The sequence below is a fragment of the Motacilla alba genome, chromosome 7, assembly GCF_015832195.1.
Source record: "Motacilla alba alba isolate MOTALB_02 chromosome 7, Motacilla_alba_V1.0_pri, whole genome shotgun sequence".
Lineage (NCBI taxonomy): Eukaryota > Metazoa > Chordata > Aves > Passeriformes > Motacillidae > Motacilla > Motacilla alba.
In genome coordinates, this window is record NC_052022.1 from 10,610,860 (window position 1) to 10,630,679 (window position 19,820).

At 40.4% G+C, this 19,820-nt stretch overlaps 1 protein-coding gene across 1 annotated transcript in view; it reads left to right on the plus strand.

Annotated features, from left to right (window-relative positions):
- The window catches only part of ADCY5 (adenylate cyclase 5), a 204,467-nt gene that overhangs the window by 111,341 nt on the left and 73,306 nt on the right, over nucleotides 1–19,820 (plus strand). The window contains exons 2-3 of the mRNA XM_038143319.1: nucleotides 9,327–9,476; nucleotides 14,448–14,569. Of these exons, the coding sequence (XP_037999247.1) occupies nucleotides 9,327–9,476; nucleotides 14,448–14,569 (272 nt within the window). The remainder of the gene's footprint in view (nucleotides 1–9,326; nucleotides 9,477–14,447; nucleotides 14,570–19,820) is intronic.

Genomic DNA, 19,820 nt, shown 5'->3' on the forward strand with positions numbered 1-19,820 from the left:
TTGCTTACTGAGTTTTTGTGTTGTTGAATCCAAATCTGTCTAGAGATCAGCATGCTCAGCTGCTGGAGCAGCCAGATGCGATAACAAATGTCATACTTGTGTGCAGCCCCTGTGATGCAGAAGTGAGCCCAGTTTACTGTAACAGCTGGCAAAACCCCCCAGCAGCCTTTGAAGGAGAGGGTGTGATCCACCTAGGTCCCCACAGATTGACTTGGATGTTAGTGGTGTCTGTGTACAATCTTTGCAATCTGCCACGAATGCTGCTCCTTCACCTCATCTGGTGCAAGCCACTGTGTCAGTTCAAGAGTTCAAACTTTGCTGGTGGTGCTTTTGGTAAGTTTTGTTTATTACAAATATATGTTGGGATAGGGATGTTAACAGGAAGGAACAGAGATTGTGGGCAAGCTGCTCTGGCTTGATTTGCAATCCAGCAACAGAAGAGGAAAGGAGGTATTTTTTAAATCAAAACCAAAATACCCATCTGTATTCCATTCTTTCTCCAATTTTACATTTCTTCCCACACAAACAAACAAAACCAGTCTAACTCACCACCTCCCAAAAACACACATTCTAAATGCTTGGGAAATAGTAATTTTTATATCTTACAGACCATATTTAGGGCACTCATTTCTGCCTGCTGAGCAAGTGGAGAATGTTCCTTTTTCCCAGATAAATAAGACTTTCATGTAACTAGATAAATATTTTTGTTTTCCAAGTGACCTGGAGGTGACTCCTGTGCTTAAATGATGATGAAAGATAAGAGACGTGATGCATTGCCTGTATGAGAGTCCAGGGCTCCCTGAAATATTCCCAGGAACGCTAAGGACTAGGATTCACTGTGACAGGGGGAAGCAGAGGAGTGTTTGTCTTCATGATTTTGCCTATTTAGTACAGACATTTTCTCCCAAAGCCATTGAATGCAACCACAGCCTTGGGCACGTGCTTCCCTGTGGAGCATTTGCTGGCACTGTGCAGGGTGTTGGGAAAGGCAGAGCTCCCCTGGACAGGAGGGTGGGGAGGGGACATAGTGGCAGCCATAGGGGCGATGGTGAAGGACTGGGATCCTGGGCTTCACAAGTCTCTTCTGCTGAGATCACAAACTTGGTGTGGCTGCCAGGCACAACCCGTTCCAAAGGGGAAAAAAATTGCAGAAAAGCAAAGTAAACATAATCTTGCTTCCACTATGGCTTAGAGCAGTTTATGTATTTGCATGTTGAGTTATTTGGTGTGTATTAATGGACTTTCATGTTTCAGTGTAGCAGACTAATTTTAAGAGAGCCTGATGGAAAACCTAGGCATTTGTCTTCTGTCCTGCACATCCCTTCCATCAGATAGAGAAGGAAATGGGATATAAATGATGAATAAAGCTTATTTCTTGACTTTTCTCCTCATTGATTAGAGCTCCCTTTAGCTTCAGAGACATTGTGCAGAATCTGGATAACCAGATATCTTAATCTTCTATTCAATTACAATATTTTTCTACTAACACCTATGGTATCTTCTTATCTTACCAGCTCCTCGTGTCTTGGGAGCACAGGGACAGGTGGGACTGGCATGAAAATAACTCAAACGTGATTACAATCATTTGCAGAACAATTGATTTTGCTGGAATATTAGAGCTTTGCTTAATTTTGTTAACTAAAGTAATTGTCTAAATTGCCTAAGCTATCATGCATCTGGGAAAATTTTGTACAGTTGTCAAAATTATCTTGACATGTTTTTTATGGGAAGATGTTTATCCAATGACAGCTGTGAGTCATGCACAGAAAGTCTAGAAGCTTTCATCCACTTTCACATCCTCAAGGAGAAGTACCTAATGTTTCAAGGCCCATTTCAAGGGCTTTTATTTTGGTAAGATTGTATTTGGTTGCTGAAGTCTTTGTCACCTCTGTGGATCAGAAATAAACACACTTCCAGGGAGATGAATTCACTCGTGGTACAAATGCTTTTTTACTCGGGTCAGGTTAAGTGAGCTGGAGGGTTAAAATGTTACAAGCACTGCACAGTACCGCTCATGAGATGCGTTTCAATCCAGGTCCTCCATTTCCATCACGTTGTTCCTTCTGGAGGCTGCCACAGCAGATTTGAAACAGGCCAAACTTGCAGCTTGTGCTCAGCAGGAGCATCTGGCTGGTGTTCCATCTCTTAAGATAAGAAGCCACTGGATTTCAAGGAGACAGCCTGGTTGCAAAGACTTAGGTGGTAATTTAAATAAAAAAGCAGGGGCTGAATTGTCAGCAGGGGAAAGGAAATGAGAAACGTCTCTGTTTTAGTGGAGGAAGCCTCCCCCTAAGTTGTTTCACAGTCCCAGTCTTGCATCCAAGGGCCACGGTGTTTCCCTGGAATGCCCTTGCAGCTCTCGCCTGGCTTCATCTGAATCACCATCAAGGGAGGATTCTTGCATGAAAACCAGCGCTGATTTGTACCTTTTAAATTATGTTAAGTGTGGAGGTAAAGAAAAACTTGTTTGCCACAGAGATTTGTGGAGGATGGGTGGCAGACCCAGGAATCTCCTTCCCTACTGTTTCATTGCTAGAGAAGGGCAGCATTTTCTCCCCCAGGCTGTGCCACCATGCAAAGGATGCTTTTCTGGGATTGTGATAGAGTTCCAGGAAAACTTAGACGCACAAATATTTCTTTCAGCTGATGTTGCACCAAGATTTGGTTAGGACAATATATTTTCCACTTCTTAATCTTATCAGTCAGTAATGAAAGAAAATGAAATCCCAGCAGAAAAATTAATAAAACACTGTTAGGGAAGTAGATTTTATCCATTTTATGTAAGATTTTTTTCCTTTTGAGAGGCTTTATTTTAAAAACCTGTATTGGTAATATTTTGTTCTTTTAAAAAAGCAGGATTTAAAGGTTTTAATGATAAAAACCCCCAAATCATAAATACTGTATTCTGCATGACAGTACAAATATTGTTGGGCAAGAATGCACAGAAAGTTTGTAGTTACAACAATCATTAAATGAATTAAAATTATATAGAATAGAGTGGGAAGCATTACAATACAATGCAGCATCAAAGATTTTGGTATCCTCTGAAACAATTAAGAGAATTGAAAAATATAAATATCTTTTTTTTTTTCTCTGGATTAGGGTTATGGTGTTTTATGTCTCCACATGCAACTATGTATTTAAAAGGTAAATTAGATAATAATTCTTTTCATTCTAAAGAAAGAATGAACTTATATGGAGCAAAATACTTGTTTGGCTTTCCTCTGGGAGAACAGCATCACATTTGAGGGATCAGTGTACATTGGGGCTGGAAAGGTGAGATGGTCACTGAAATGCACAAAATGGATGGCATCAGATGAATGTTTTTATTGACTGCAGTTCTTGAACAGAGATATTCACAAGTGGCATAAGGGCTCTTTTAGTGTTTTCAGACAAAATACCACAGGTCACTCTCAGCAAGTAACTTTATGCCAAATATAGAATCTAGTTGAAAGAGTGAAGCGGGCAGCTTTTGTTCCTTTAGGCTCACCAAACAGAAGGAACATCAGGAAAGTTTCAGAAGTGTTTCTGCAGAGACATTTTTTTGTTCTCATCATCAGCTGAAGAGATTCAGTGCGTATGTAGAACATCGCTCTCTAATACTCTCTAAAGAATTCTGCTGCTTTGCAATAGTTCAGCTATGACTTACGGAGGCATTTACACTTGTGACACTGGCTTCAGCAGCACTGCTCTTGTGTCAGAGAAGCCTTTGGAAGGTGGTGGCTGTAACTGCTTTTCTGTTCTGCTCAAGATCCAAGCAGTGGCTGCTGTACAGCAGCGGCAGAGCAGAGGGAAGGCAGCCCACAGCACCTCCAGAAAATTTGTTCTGAGGCTCTGGTGTATTAATGTCATCTTTGGATGTTGCAGTTATCTTTCAGTACTCAGTAAAAGTACTTCCCACGTTTGAAATTGAAACCTCCTGATTTCTTCACTAGTACTTACACTGTTTTTTAGCAGCCAAACACTGGGAAAAGACCATGTGACTTAGACTGTTTAATTATCTTTCTAGCATAATCTACAAATTTTCACTATCTTAGTACTCTGCTGGCTGTAGCTCTGGGAAATGAAAGATGTTGTTGTATATACAACACAAATACATAAGTAATTTGATCTTGGAGCCAGCTGATGTTGTCTTTCATTTTAATTTTCATTATGCCTTTGGCTCTGTAGCTGCTCCAATTTTTTTATTAGACAGTATTGTATAAAGAGGCAATAGAGGGTTAATTGCAGTTCAGGGAAAGTGTTTAAAAACCAGCACCAGCTATATCTTATAACAGTAACACTTTTCCATAATGTTGGTGCTTTTTGTCTTTAGAATTTATCCATACTTCCAATTCATGATTGCACATATTGGTGCAGCAGAATTGTCTTGGATAGTTAGAGATTTTGTAATCATCATATTTTTGTTCTTACATTGTTTACAGTAAGTATTCAAGATTTCATAATAATTTGTAAAGGTTCAAAAAGTAACTCTCAAAAGTAAAGATAATCTCAGTATCTGCCCCTGCAATTAATAATTGGACCACTTTGCCAATTCAACAGACAAACACTTTAAAATGTAGCTTAGAAAGTCAAGTGCTAGCTGCTTTTAATCTGGCAGTTGCACAGATGATCACTTTAACAAAAAATTTGCTACTGGCTGAGTATGATGAGAGTTGGAAAGCTGAAGCAGAGCAGTGCCACACTGGAAAGAGGGGGTCCATAGTTTGGTGTTTGTTGCAGGTTGTTTCCTATGACTTTTAAATCTCCATATATGTGCTTTATTTCTCCTTGTGACAGTTTTGTTGTTTCACAGTAAAAGCTTCAAAAATAATTGTTTTCAAAACAGGACCTTATGAAAATATTGAAACAATATTTTGATTTAAATGAAAAATAAATAGAAAAACAGAATACTGGTTAGTTAGTGGTGTTGGAAACTAAAGGGAATAGCCTAATGCTGTGATCTTAGAACAGAAGTAACCCTGAGCCTCTGCAACAGAAGTGGACCAAAGCAGAGTAACATGGCAAAAAACCCAGAAGCTGTGACTATAATAAGCAATGATATTGCAAGGAATATGACCCACCTTCTCATGTCAGTAGCCAGCCTTGTTTGCTCTGGCAGAGGTAGGGAACTAACTAAATTTATCTCGATGCTATTTCTCTTAAGCATGTTGTTGTCTCTTAATTACATATTGAATAGCATCTGGTGTTTGAAGAATTATCGAATAGAAACACAGCAGGGGGAAGTGTGGCAATATTGCTGCAAGCTGATACTTTTTCTGCTGTGGTGGTCTGGAGGCTCTCTCCTGGCCACTGAGACATCCTGCTTCTTCCTCAGCTTGGCCTGAGGTGCCCAAAACATCAAAACAACACTGGTGTCAGGCCAAATTTAGCTCTTCATTTTGATTTTGTAATACCAGGTTTTCATAACTCCTAGAACATGTGGAACTAAACTGTTTCCATCTCTTGTCTTTTTTCCCTTTCAGTCACCAGGGGAAAAAAATTATTGAAAACAGTTTCCTGCAGGAGATTCAACAAAGGCGTTGCAGAGCTGTTTGTGCGATGAAATCAAAGCGACTGGAAACTGTTTTGTTGTCTGAGATTGAGGGATCTATTATTTCAGTGGCACTAAGGAGCCACAGTGGTTTTTGAAAACCCCTCATAGTACACAGCTCTTCCTTGGGTGCTGAATCACCTTTGAAGAGCTCTGCCTCGGTAACACCAGGAGAGCAGCATTTCTGCCTCACACAGGTCATGGAAGAGTAAACGTGTTAGTTTATGAAATGCTCATATGTGCCAATACTGCAGGCAGGTTTATTGGCTTACCTAGGAGTTATATGTAATTAAATGGTCTTTATAAACTATTGTGTTCCAAAAGCAGAAAGGTAGGAATCTTCTTACTTTAAATCTCTAGTTAGGCAGGGGAAGGAAGTCAACTACAAAACAGACAATTTTATCTTTCCATTGCCTTGAACAGCTCTTCAAGCGCAGATTGTCTGAAATAGCTGCCATAATATGTTTTTACTTTTCAGGCCATGGAGCTTAGGGAATCAGATTTTTAGTATCTACATCATCTCTTTCCTCCTGGGACTGAAGCTGGTTACCATAGCAAAATGGCAAGGAAGCTGATAAGCAAGTAGTACCATTTGGCAAACAGGATATAAATTTATTTTGTTAAGACAGAGGACTGTGAAAAAAAAAAAAGATTGCTCCTAGAATTTTTTTCATTTTATTGTGTTTTAAAATGGCTGTGTAGAAAATTATTGTGAACAGATCTCAAACAAAATTCTCTTGCTTGCTAACAAGTGTGACTGCAAATAAAAGGAGCTTCAGTTTTAAATCTCTGCAGATCTTTAATATTTTCACAGAAAAGTTACACAGTAACACAGATAATACAGAGTAATTTCACTCCTTGTGTTTCAGGGTGTTGCAAAGATGCCATACTGTGATTTAAATGAGCTCCTGCTAAACAGAATAAATACAGATACCTGTCCCCCCGCTACTTAAAAATTACATTGCAATATAGTTTTTGTTCCAACTTGATGAAGCATGGTCGTCTGAGTCTGTCTTGTAAATCAGTCTGTGAAGTCCCTTGGGTTTGTGTAGAGTAATGTGAGTGCTGAAAAGTTAAATTGCTTGGTGTTCCAAAAATGTTATCAATAATGTCAATTCTGATGGGTTTTTTTGTACTGCCTGTCTCAGTGTCCAGTATGAACCACACGCCCTGGACAGCACAGCCTGGCTGTTCAAGACATCATCACAGCTGCTGTATCTTTGTGCATGGACCCCACTGGGGAGACTTTTTGTTGGCACAACACCAATTTGTCCAGAAAGACCTAAAAAGAGCTTCTTTTCAGGGCTGAGGTGTTCCTCTTTCTGCTGGGTCAATTCTTGATATGTTGCCTGGCATCTAGACCACCCTTTGTCTCCTGTTCTTGGTGCAAGACTTGAGTCACTGTTCTGGGGAGGTTTTTGGGGGTTTGTGCTAGTGACTGTAAGCAAAATGAAATCTCAGAGTCTTGGGATTAAAGGCAGGAAACTGCTTATTTCCTTAAAACCTTCTTTGTTCTCAGTTTTATCCACTCAAAATATATCATACATGCTTATATCATTCTATATTCCCTGGCAAATTTTCTAATCACTGCACAACTCCAATAGCGAGGATTTTGGAGTCTTGCTGTAATCTGGACATGCAAAAGATGCTGTTTAGTTTTAACCCCTTTGAGCCCATATTAACCAGAACAGAACTTGTAGAAGTTCTGTTCATTGGCTGAGAGTCTCAATCAGTGCACCCATGGAGTGGGAACCCGAGTAAATCCTAGGAAACCCCTATTTTGACACCCTTTTTATGTTTGGGGTTTTTTTCAGTAGAATGAGCACTGGCTGAAGGTTTTTTTTATGTTAGGGGGGATTTTTCATTTTTAGAAATCATCATTATCACCAAAAAAAATAGCATCAAATGCCCATTGAATGCAGCACTGGCTCAGGTTAACTGAGCAGGATTTGGGTGGGGGTTGACTGGTGTCTGATCAACTTGGGGGAGAGAGGTGGAGAACCTTGGATCTGGCAGGATCCAGCCAGGCTTTGAAAGAGCTGAGTGAGAATACAGTTGTGAAGGGGATGTGTGGGTTTAGCATTGGGACTTATTTCATGTCCTCGTGTGTGACCTGCACCTTCATCACACCTCTGTGCCATCTGTGGGCTCTGCATGGAGGGACCCATCTGTAGGGGGTGGGAATAATTTCATCCTAGAAAACCTGTGTTCTGCAAATAGATCTGGATTGGTGACAGTCACCTGGGGGTGTCCATGACCTACAGGTCCTTGTATTGTAGAGTGGCACACAAATGTGGGAACTCACTGCGGGGGCATGGCCCAAAATGCTGCGCTTGGATGCAGGAGCTTGGGAAGTTGGAGTGTTGCCATCTACTGGCAGCCATCCACAGAGAGGAGTCCCTCCTCTGGCTGTAGTTGATCGTGTTGCTTATTTTGAGCTGACAGAGGAGGTTTTTCTGCCTGTTTCGAGTCAGAGCTGTCAATAAAAGAATTGTCGCTGTCCTTAGCATATGAACATAGTCAAACAGTTGGACTAATACCAGTCAGATTTTTGTGGAGAGGTTGTTACTCTTGGGATGTGGGTCCATGTTTGAGATGGGGGCAGCTCCTCTCTCCTCCACAGTGTCTAAGTTGGTCTGGGAAGTCCTGAGCATCCCCTGTGAGCTCAGGGCTTGAGGGGTGTCCTGCAGCTCTCCTGCCATTCAGAGTGTCTCCATATTTTCAGGGAATGGGCTGGGCTGGAAACTGCTTTTTTTATTCTGCAAGTAAAAAATTAATAAAGGCAAAGGATATATTTGGGCTCATTAGGGAATAGAGCAAAGATCTGTATTATTAAGAATTGGAGGTCTGACTGTCTTTTCCCCTGGAAGAGATGAGAGGTTTTTCAGATAAGTCTGTCCTCAAAGGGTGACCCAGTACAGCTTGTGCAAGTCTCAAAAAGTCCTACTGGAACTGACCTCTGTTAAGGGAAATGTTTACATTAAGCCATCCGTACAGGCTTTGAGTATTTTGCTTGAAACAAATACCAGCAATGGGCATTAATATTTTTTTCCTTTTTATTAAAAAATAGTTGGGAAATAAAAGGTTGCAATGCAAGTTTTCAGCAAAAGTTATGTGGCTGCTTCCTTACAAAACATAACACGCATGGGAGTAGAAGTGACATAGCTCTTCCTTCGTGCTTGTCCAGCTGAAATATGCTTCAGACTTAGCAACTCATTTCTGTACTTATGCATAGAAATGTAAAAAACTTATCTAGAAACATACAATTTTGAGTTGGAACTATATTATAAAAACTGCTCTGAAACCTTGTGAAGCACTATTTCAAAGTAATGGTTAATATACCTTTGAAATGTTTTTGAGCCAGATATGTAGGTGCACAAACATGAAAATATTAGTGTTCCTCTGCCAGATCTCTCTGCATGAGTTATAGGTGACTTCCAGTGATGGAGCAGTGATGCACTTTTAGATTGATTTGTGTCTCAGTAGTTCCCAGATAATAGCTAACCAAAAGCAAGATTGCAGAATTACCAGTCGAATTGTACCTTTTATTTGTGAAGTAGTACACAGTGGAAAGAACATATATTTGAGGTCATATATGGAAGTTTTATATTTTAAAGACTAGAGAGGTAAAATACATTAAAATTAAGAGACTGAGGTTTAAATATGTGTTGGTTTAAGGAGTAAGGGAAGGGACTGGATTCTGGCTGGTTCTTTGTTACCAATGGCAGTTTTCCAAAGTGTAACCAAGTATTTTTCTCTCTCCCTCTCTTTTTTTTTTTTTTTTTTTTTTTAGCTGGTCTCCAATGTTCTCATCTTCTCCTGTACAAACATTGTAGGCGTGTGTACCCACTACCCAGCAGAGGTGTCCCAAAGACAGGCTTTCCAGGAGACCAGGGAATGCATACAAGCCAGGCTGCATTCTCAAAGGGAAAACCAGCAGCAGGTAAGAACAACAGTTGGAAATAAAACATGAAAACACTGAAACAGAATTAGCATGCAAATTGTTCCTGTAGGATGGCATTTGCAGGCTTCTTGCTTCATGAGTAATCCAGGCAAGAATAGGTTGTTGTTAGAGGACAGGATTTTTAAAGGTTTGAAAGAAAGCTCTGGGCTGTAGTTCTTGCCCAATACTCTGGTGGACTTTTCCAGAGACAAGCAACATATGCAGTGGCATGTGCTCTGTGGACTAAAACTACACAGTACACAAAGAGCCTGCATAGTTTTTTGCACCGATCATTGCTGCCAAGATGCAACACACAGGCTTTGGACTGAACCTGTTTGTAAGGTTAAAGCCTGGCATGATTGTCAGCTATGCCACTGCCAAAAGAGAGCGTAAGGCAATCAAGAATTGGTCCACACAACATAACATTCCTTGATGCCTCCAAAGAAGGTCCTCTTCCCTCCTTTCCCAAAGGTTCCTACCTGCTTACACACCTCTCTGTATCTTATTGGCTTCAAATGAATTGTATTTGTTCAAAAATTAAGATTCATCATCAGCTTCATTGGTTTTTTGCTATAAAAAGCCCTCTTGCTGCCAACACACAGCTTAGTTATCAGGGTGCTGAATGTATCTGCTCCCCTAATTCATTTGTGGGTTCTCTTGCAATGAATCTCCTGTGTCTCAGAATTAGACACAGAAGGTCTTTTGGGGCAGCTTAACTATTCCCTTGCTAACACATCTCTGCCCTGCAGTACATCTCATAGTGGTCTGTTCAGTCCAATTTGAAATGAATCATGAAATGGGACTTCCATTTATCCCTTGGGAGATATCTCAGAGCTTGATTGTGGGTTTGAGGAGAGGTCAGGGGAATCAATCAGCTGGGGAGTCTTTGCATCTCTGTGGCAGCTCAGTTTCATTTTCCTTCATGTCTCAGCCCATCTGCATCTATGGATTTGTGTTTTGGCAATGTTTCATGAGGTACCTCTGGCTGACATAGCTGCTGTTCAATCCTTACTGTGAAATAACTGTACATGTGCTTGTTTGGTACTTTCTGTATGAAAACAAGATTCACATTCAAGACTCCTTTTTCCTTTGCAACGAATATCATCTCAGAAAGATGAAATGAGCAGCCTACTCCTTCTACACCTTGAAGTGGAGGAAAGGATTGAGCCAAGAGAATGTGCCATTTTACTCATTGATTACAGCCCTGTCCTCCCTGCTGAGAGCCTGCCTCAGCAGCGTGGCTCAGATGCCTGTGCTCTGCTGGATTTGGGCACTTCTGTCTCAGAAGCAGCTCCCTGGAACAGTCCTGACAAATGCCCTATCTTGATGCTTTTTTCTTCTTCCCCTCTCCAGGAAGTACTATACCATACATAAGAAAGCCAGGACATCAGAAAAAGGGTCAAAGCCAGGCAGTGCCAAGTGCTCTTCAGTCCCTGCAGCAGTAACTGCAGGTCCTGGCAGCTGGAGACTCCTAATGAGATTATTTGCTGCCACAGCCTGCACTGACATTGATCTCCAGGTTCAGTTCAGATGACTCTATGCATAATGCATTGAGATAAGCACGAGGTGACAGCAGACACAAATAAGGACAGCTCAGCCCACATGTCCAAAAAGGGGTGGAGGAAAATACAACTGCACAGCCCAACACTGTTATTTATAGTTGCTTGTCTTTTCCTGGAGATCGATGGTGCTCCTGTGTGCTGTTCTCTTATAAAGGCAGGCAGATTTTCTCAGGCAAATGACCTTGTATTTTCCTTTATTAAGCATCTACCAGCACCCAAAATTAGCCTGAAAGTAAATAGAAAATTCAGAATAGCCAATGCAGAAAAGAGATGACTTGTGATTTCATTACTTGAGATAAGCTAGGGCAGAGCCATAACAGGAATTGCTGTTGGTTGCCCACAACAAAATATTCTTGGATGAAAAATCATGTGTTCTCCACATTATGTAGGGAGCAGATAGCATTTGAGCAAGAGATGGGTTGCTGGGATTGGATTGTCTTAATTCTAGCATTGCATGTCTTCTGTCTCTGTAAAGTTGTTCTCTCCTTTTTTTCATCTCAGTATCACTTTTGGTAAAAAGTAACTGTTACTATACCTGAGGAGAAATGGATAATCTTAAGATACTAAATATTCACAGTGATTTGAGGTCATCTTGGGAGAGGACTTCATAAATAGTTAAAATTTCTTTGCATAGTCATTGTGGGAATGTGTGTGCCCATGCACAAATATATCCATGTGTACATGTGTGAAACAGGGTAGATCTGTGTTGAGCTCCTTCATCTATGTGCCTGTTTTAGACACCAGCTCTCCTTGGGATGCAGTTGTTTCATGTATAATTCAGTGGAACTATACTTGCATGTTATTTTGAAGGGAGAATTATATATGGATTTGCTCTTGCATTTTTATCAGGTCAGAATGCTGCCTTGTTATACTTGTAAAACAGCAGTCCTGGTCACCTCACTGGTGCCTAATACAGCATTTTACAGCGAGGGCTGCAGCACTTTCTAGTTATTGTATCAAAATGAAAATTGCTCTCTAGTGGAGACCCTCATTTCCCTGCTCCATTTGAAATAAAACATAGGGATTTTGTTGTTTCAAAGGCCTTTTCATGTGGTTTATGCCTTAGAAATGCACTTGTTATAGCCTTCTCCTGTTAGCTTCAGAGGTTATTAATTGTGATGACTCCAAGCAAACAGAATAAAGGTAATGCTCAGCTCTGTAACACAGCTCAACTTCCTAATTAGTAGCTGCATGAAGGGATGTTGTGCCACATGCATTTGTTTCACCTGATGAGTCTATCTTATCCCCTGATTATTAGTTCAGAGCAGCGGTAGTGCAGCTCCTGGAGATCTCAAGTGTCTTGAAAATATTGGTGATTTAATCTGGCAAGTGCCCATGGTGTCAGGAAGAGTAGGGGTGGGGGCTCTCAAGTAAAAGCTACTCGGAAATGTAGGTGACAATCTCCTGGAATGCTCCTAACTCAGGCTCCTGTCTGTGTTTTGGAAGCGAGTAATCCCTCCGTGCTCATGCGCCCACAGAGAATGTTCCAAACCTGTGGGTGCCCCCGAAACTCCCGTAAAGTTCCAAGTTATTTAGAGGATGTGTAAAATCACACATAAAATAGCAGCTTTCACACATTTGAGGATGCCTATTAGAATATGCAAATGACATCAGTGTATACAACGTTTACTCTGGAAAGGATACAAATGTGTTGTGTTTTTCCACTCAAGGAGTGCACCAATAGCTGACAGAAGCCTAAGGACACGTGCATGATTCATGAGCTGCTTTTTTTTAAAAAAAAATAAGGATATGTAACTGTTAGCACCTGCAGTATGCTAGTGACGGTGACAGCACTTTAAAAAACAAGTGTTTTCATGACTGCTGCAGTTTTGAGCAGAGATAGAAATCCCTCCAACACATCTTCTGTGTTATTACTATCTCTTCAAAGACTGAAGGCAGACTCTTTACGGTGCACATTGAAGGGGAAAAAAGAAATACTGGGCAGTGCTACAGACTATAAAATGTCTCAGTGCATGCTGAGCACATTTTCAGTGAATTCATCTTCTTCTGGTTCCCCCAGGGTTCCTCTCTCTCCTTAGAGGAAGAAATAAATGGTGAAATTTCAGTTAAAACTAGGAATTAGAAGCCAGAAATGTGCCTATAACTGCAGTATGGTTTGGTTTGGTGACGTGAGTACTTGGGACAGGATTGCTGACCCCTCTGAGTCAGGCCTGTGTTTGAACCCTGCTGCTCCCTGTGTGGTTGAGAATTAATGAGCTGTTAGATAAGGTTGGGGACCTTCCTTCTGTGTCATCAAGAAGGAAGGCCCTTTTCTTCCTCCTGCTCACTGCAGGGAAGGAAAAATAAAGAAAAGGATGGCACAAGCTTTTGGGATTTTTCAGCTATTCCAGAGCACTGCCTGCAGGTTGGACCAGACCACAGCAGAGCTGATCCTAAAGGAGATGCTCCCCACCTTCGTGAGCCATAGCAAAACCTTTTGAACTTCACGGGGTGTGACTGGGAATAGAATGCAGCTCTGGGCAGAATTCTCAGGTGTGATTCCTGATATACACAAATGCATCCCTGGGGCACAAATTACCTGCAGATTTAAATTCTATAATTTCTGTGTGAAATTGGCATCAAGTTTAGAACAACAAGCACTTTTTTTTATGTGAGTTTTTAGGAAAATCACCAGAAAGTCATCATTTTGTCAATTTTTGCATACTCTGTAGGAACGGCTTGCAAAATAATGTTACAAAAGTCACACAAAAGCTATGATCAGTAAATGAAAGTGCCAATTGAGGGGCAAGGAGAGCCACAAACTGTTGATGGTATGTGGTTATTGAAAATACTCTGGTGAGTGGGTGGGTTTACAGGTCTTAATGCAATTGGCACTAACAGCAGTTTAAAGTGTAGCAGTAGCACTTCTCATGCTGGTTTTATCGGGGCGTTTCTACCACATTTTAGCTGCTAAGAGCAGGTTTGTGCCTGCTGGGGGAATGTGCTCAGATAATTAGATAAGCAAGGAAGGAATTTTAAATAGTGCCCAAGGGTGTTGGGGTATCATTGCTCTGGTGTTAGGTGAAGGAAGACTTCGTGGTGGTGTGCAGAGAGTGTGTGGGAGGTCAGACAATCTCATTTATCTGAGTCCTTCCAAGAACGGTGCACGGACACTCTTTGAGTTGCCTGGTTGGCATGAAAATTGGCAACCATGAATTGTAAAGCCCGTGCATCTGGAATGAAAAATAATACTTTTTCTTCTAAAGCCATTGAATTCTTATTGTGGGGTTGGGAAGAGAATTGCATATGACTGGTTAGGGGATCAGCTCCTGGGTTTATGGAGCCCATTTTGCTTGGCTGTGCTCATCTCTCACCAAACTGATGAGTCATTTCTCCCCAGTAAGGAACAAAGTGTGTTTGTTAACTGGGCAGCAGGTGTTTTAATTGGTTCATCTGTCTGACTCCACAGGAGCGTCTCCTGCTCTCTGTACTTCCTCGACATGTTGCCATGGAGATGAAAGCTGACATTAATGCCAAACAGGAAGACATGATGTTTCATAAGATCTACATCCAGAAGCATGACAATGTCAGGTAAGAACAGCAGCCTGTCTCCCAGCCATAGGGGAGGAGGGACCCTCCCAATGCTTGGCCCTGAACACCCAGGGATGAAGATGTCAGTGGCACATAATCCAAAATTGGTGTAAAGGCTCTGAAGTGTCACTAGCTGACTTTTGAAAGTTTGTTTATAAGATGGTAGGAGGATTGCCTCATTCAAACAATATCTTCCTTTGAGAAGTGACTTGAACTGATCTCTTTCCTTACATTTTCTTTCTATTTTCCTTATTTCTTTGCTGGAGTGAGTGTTGATGGTTTTGAGAAGGTGTTATATTGGGGGTCAGTTATTTCTGGACAATTACAAGCAGCCCTCTGATAAGAGATGATGGAATGCAAGTTAAAAATTGATAACACTTTCCACAGGGTGAATTGCAGAGCCTGGCCAGGTCTAGATTTTCTGGAGTGGTTTCTGGCAGTTTGGAATTACAGGGGTCCATTAGTGACAACCTTGACACCTGCTCAGTCACCCAGCAATGTGTTGCTCCTTGGTCTACCTGGATGAGAAGAAGAGTTTGATATCAAATCTCTGGAAAGCCATGCAAAATCAAACTCAGCCTGTGCTGCTGGGGTAGTTCAGCCCCAGGAGCTTCTGAACATCTCCCACTGTCCAGTTTCCCAGGGAAGAGGCAATAAAGTAGTACTTCAGGTGGCTTGATAGCTTTATAGGCTGCAGTTGCAAAGTTTAACCTAATCTTAATGCATTTCACCTCTGCTGTTGTACCTGATCTCTTTGGAGATCACTTATGTCTCAGCTAAGCCAGGTCCTGGAACTGTGTAACAGCTGTGTCAGTCTATAAATGCTTCTTTTGAGACACATGGACTGGGGACAGACAGCTTCCCTTTTCCATCTCCCCTTACAACAAGGGTTTTTTCCTGTGAACTCCCCGTGTAGTCTTTCTCTCTCGTGCAGCCTTAGTATATTGTTGAATTGTATTTTCTGATACTTTATGCTCAACAAATAAAAGTGAATGTCTAACACACTGCACCCTCCCATAGCTGACGTGAAAAAATCCACATGAAATTCTGATGCATTTGAAGACATTACCTTAGGATTGAGGGTAGCTGGGAGAGGCAATGTGCAAGCAGAAAACTGGGAGCTTGCTCAGTGCTGAATGTAGAGTCTTATATAAAACTCACTGAAATCAGGGAGAGTCTGTGTGCTGGCTTGGATGGAATTCACCCCTTCAGTTTTTTTGGTTGTGACTCAGCAAAGAGATAAAGATCCACTAGCAATACAATGAAGACAAAACAGTGTCAGGAATCAAAGACAGTAACAGTTCAGTGATGAAAAGTAAAGGATATAGGCATGGTGATGAAGGGGAGGGGAAGAGGCCATCCACAGTGCCCTCAGCAGACTTTGTGCTACAGTAAATTACATTTTGTGTCTTCACATTCATTTTTTCCTTAATGACACTGAGCTTGTTCAAGTAGGTGTGTAAATTAATTGTGATAGATGCTGATTGTGAATTACTTTTTTCCATTATTCAAAGGTCAACCTGACATTCAAACTAAGTGCAATTCATTAGCATGCCATAAGACTATGGTATTTTAGTGTTCCACATCGATTTCCATATGTCATTATTCTGCAGGTTCGACAGTTGTTCAGTGGTCAAATCTTAGTAAAGCTGATTGTCTCTTTAGGATGATACTGATTTGAAATTTTAATTTATATGACTACATATACAAAAACTAAATAAACAATAATGAACTAAGTTTGCAAATGAAAAATTTTCAAGGGGGAAGGGGAATCTGATGTAACAATTGTGACTGGAGAAAATATAGACTAAAGATAATGGCTGGTATGGAGACATGGAGATCTCAAAAGATGCATCAAAAAATAGCACATGGCTAGGAGGTATAGAAAGAGAGAAGAGCTATGATTTTCAGCTATGGCTGTGACGAAACATGAAAGGTGAAACACAAATACATAAATGGCTATGTGCACCAGTCAGTTCCTGATGGGTAGCTAACATAACTCTTGCAAACATTTAATTTTCACATATTGCATATTTGTTGAATAATGCAAGCATTTATGTAATAGTTTCACTTCTGCAGCTTAAGAGTAATTTTGACTTTATTCCTCATGGTAATCAGTGTTTAGGAATCAGGCCCTTGCAGGTGCCAACCAGCTCCAGTACAAAGGGACTCTAAGGTCTCAAAAGATCTTAAGAGGAAACAAATGATATCTTCCTCAAAGTGTGGGCTTTGTTGTCTGTGCCTGTGAGGTCCTAAATCACAGCCCACTGAAATCATGGAAAAGGCTGGAAAAGTGAGATAAGAAATAGGAATCAAATAGTGTATGTGCTGAGAGCAAATAGAAAATAACTCAGGAACATCTCATCTTCATGTACTTTAGGGAAATGAATAACTAAGTGCGAATATTGAAGAAAGGAAACATGATTTGGAACAAATGACTCATTTCACACCAGGAGTTCAGCACGGAGCCTTTGCTCTTGCCTGGGTGCACTGAAACCACCTCTAGTGGGAATGGCTGTGGATGATTTTGAACCATTTACGTGCACACAGGAACACCCTGGAGGGGGGAGGTAGCATCTCAGGGATGCTGATTAATGAACTGGCTGAATAAAAGCAAGCAGGCTCTTTACTTTGCACAGGGAAATGCTCAAGGGGAGGCTTTTGAGATGAGAACGCTCCAAGCAATTCTGGTTTGTGTTCGTCACTATTCAAAAATGTCATAAGAGCTAAGTTTTTATGAGCTAAAGGTTATTGTGTCAAGGCAATTGAGAAGTATGTGAAGTCAGTGCAAGGGTGCTGTGCCCAGCCATTGAATCTGGCTTCCTGTTGATGATTTATCAGCAGGAGCATTTCCTCTGCAGTTCAGAGGAGTGGGAAGGTCTGTACAGAGCTGTGGGTTTTCCTTCTCCATCAGCTGTATTCAGTGCTTCTTTTTCCCCCCATTCTCCAAGATCGTGTATAAAGGCAGATTTTAATGAAGGTATAATGGATGGGAATTTTTGTTATCTATTGATTTAAAAGTTTGATTGTCATCTTAAAGCTTGGAACCCAACATCTTGATTTTTATTGGATTTTCAGAGTGAGGTTGCTTTCCAAACCCCCTGTCAGCATGAAAATCATGAGGCTCTGGAGGTTTCCATCCAGATGGGTTTAACTTGGGTCCTTTGAACTCGGGAGGCACCAGAGCACAGCCTGGTGCATGTAGCCTGGTTTGACATTTTGTGGGGGAGAAGTGGCTTACTAAATTCTCTTCCAGAGAAGATTAAATATTTTAATTTTCAGGGATGATTTGGTCTGGGCTTTTGGGACCACCTCTAATTTTAATTAAAAACCAAACCCAAACCACTCTACCAGCAGAAAACGTTAATCTAAAATTATGTGAAGTTAATGTGTGTAGGCTTTCTTTTCTAGTTTAGAAATGAAGTGTCCTTAACTTTACAGTTGTGCTTTTATATGATTAGTTTTAGATTCTAGGTTACATGGTTCATGGTTTTTTGGGGTTTTTTAGTTTGTTTTTTTGTATGTTTGTTTGGGTTTTTTGGGGGGGAGGGGGGTTAGAAAAAGAGGTTACACATTTCTTTTTTTTTTTTTCTTTTTTGTTTGTTTAAGAAAAAAAAGAAGTCAGTTTAAACTTTTGTAGAAGAGAACTTCATTAAGTACCAGCAGTAAGTCTGTAAAGCATAGCCATGGTCCTTCAATAAGGAGCAGTGCTGCTATGATATTGCTTACTGTGAGAGAGTGGGCTATCTCTCCATAAGGGAAAGATGATTTTTTCAATGCAAAAGACTGTGGTCCTATTTGACCTGGATGGGTAAAAGACAATCTTTTTTGAGCAAATCTTTTTATCTGGATTTCCTGCAAATGAGTTCATAATCTCCTGATTATTGTTATGGAAAGTAAAGTTCAGAGACTAATTTATCCACAATGAAAATATAATTTCCTGTAATTTTTGGCAGCAAAATTTGTTTCAGGATCACGTTCTTCTGAAAATTTTAGTGGTGACAAAACAAAGATGCAAATGTTTGAGGTTGATACCCTCTTTTTCAATGCGTGTGAAAAGAACCCTTAAACAGAGAATGAAACATTTTCCTGTCCTGATTTATTGAATGAGAATTAACTTTGACAAATCCAGAACCTCAGAGCATGATTTGACCTTTCCCACATATGTGTGTGTGTTAAATATAAAGTCTATTGTCAAAAGCAATCAGGAAAGGAGTTCCCAAGACTATGCAAGTAATTTTGGGTAAACAACAAGGTGAATTATGTAACTAAATTTGTTCATGTTATCATGAATGAGATTATGTCTGATAGACAAGCCCTAAATTATGCATAGATAATATTGTTTATCTATCATGCTTCCCAGACAGAATTTTAAGTGTTTTACATTACTATTACTATTTATAGTGTCTCACTGCAATGATAATGGCTTTAATGTTATCTAGGTTTGGCCAAATATAGTAATCTCTGTGCTATAAAAGGAGGCTTGAAGTCCTCTGTGAACGGATAAAGGTTGGCTTTGTCATTGAAATTCCTTTAATGAACTGTTTCAAGAAGCTTATTTTAGGGCTGGCATCCAAGTGCAGTAAAAGTGACAGTTTCCTCTCTTCACCCCTTCACATAATTCTTATGAATCATGTACTCAACAACATTAACCTGCTCTCAGAGTTTCTTAAACTTCTTGACAACTTGAACTAAACCATTTGCAGAAATGAAACAAGACCATTTGCTTTCAGCTTTTTAAATGAAAAGCATTTGTAACTCGTCTTCTGATTTCATGACATTCTAACACCAAAAAGCTCTCCCCTTAAAAATAACCAAAGAGTTGCACTTTGGCTGAGTGTCAGGGTATTCAGACCAGCTGTGTCAACTTAACCTCTTCACCTTTTAGGTGTTGTGATGCCTAACTAGTCACTTAGGAAGTTTTTTAAATTCCCAGGTTGCAAGGTTCTATGGAATTGTGAACTATGACATTTGAGGAAAAATTCAACTAAGCAAACATCTTTTTCTTCCTTCCTCCCACTGTCCTCACACACAGGACATCCATTATTAATGTTTCTTGGTGGTGAAGGACTTATGCTCCTTAATAAATAAAGTTACATTATGGCAAGTATAAATTTCTGACAGGTCTGCCATGGATATTTTCAAATATTGCAAAGTCCCTCATCTCTGCCAAAGTTTGTGTAGCTTTAATTTCTCTGGAAGGCCTCATTGCCAGGAAAGGGCAGGAGCAGTAACTTTTTAAAATATTTAC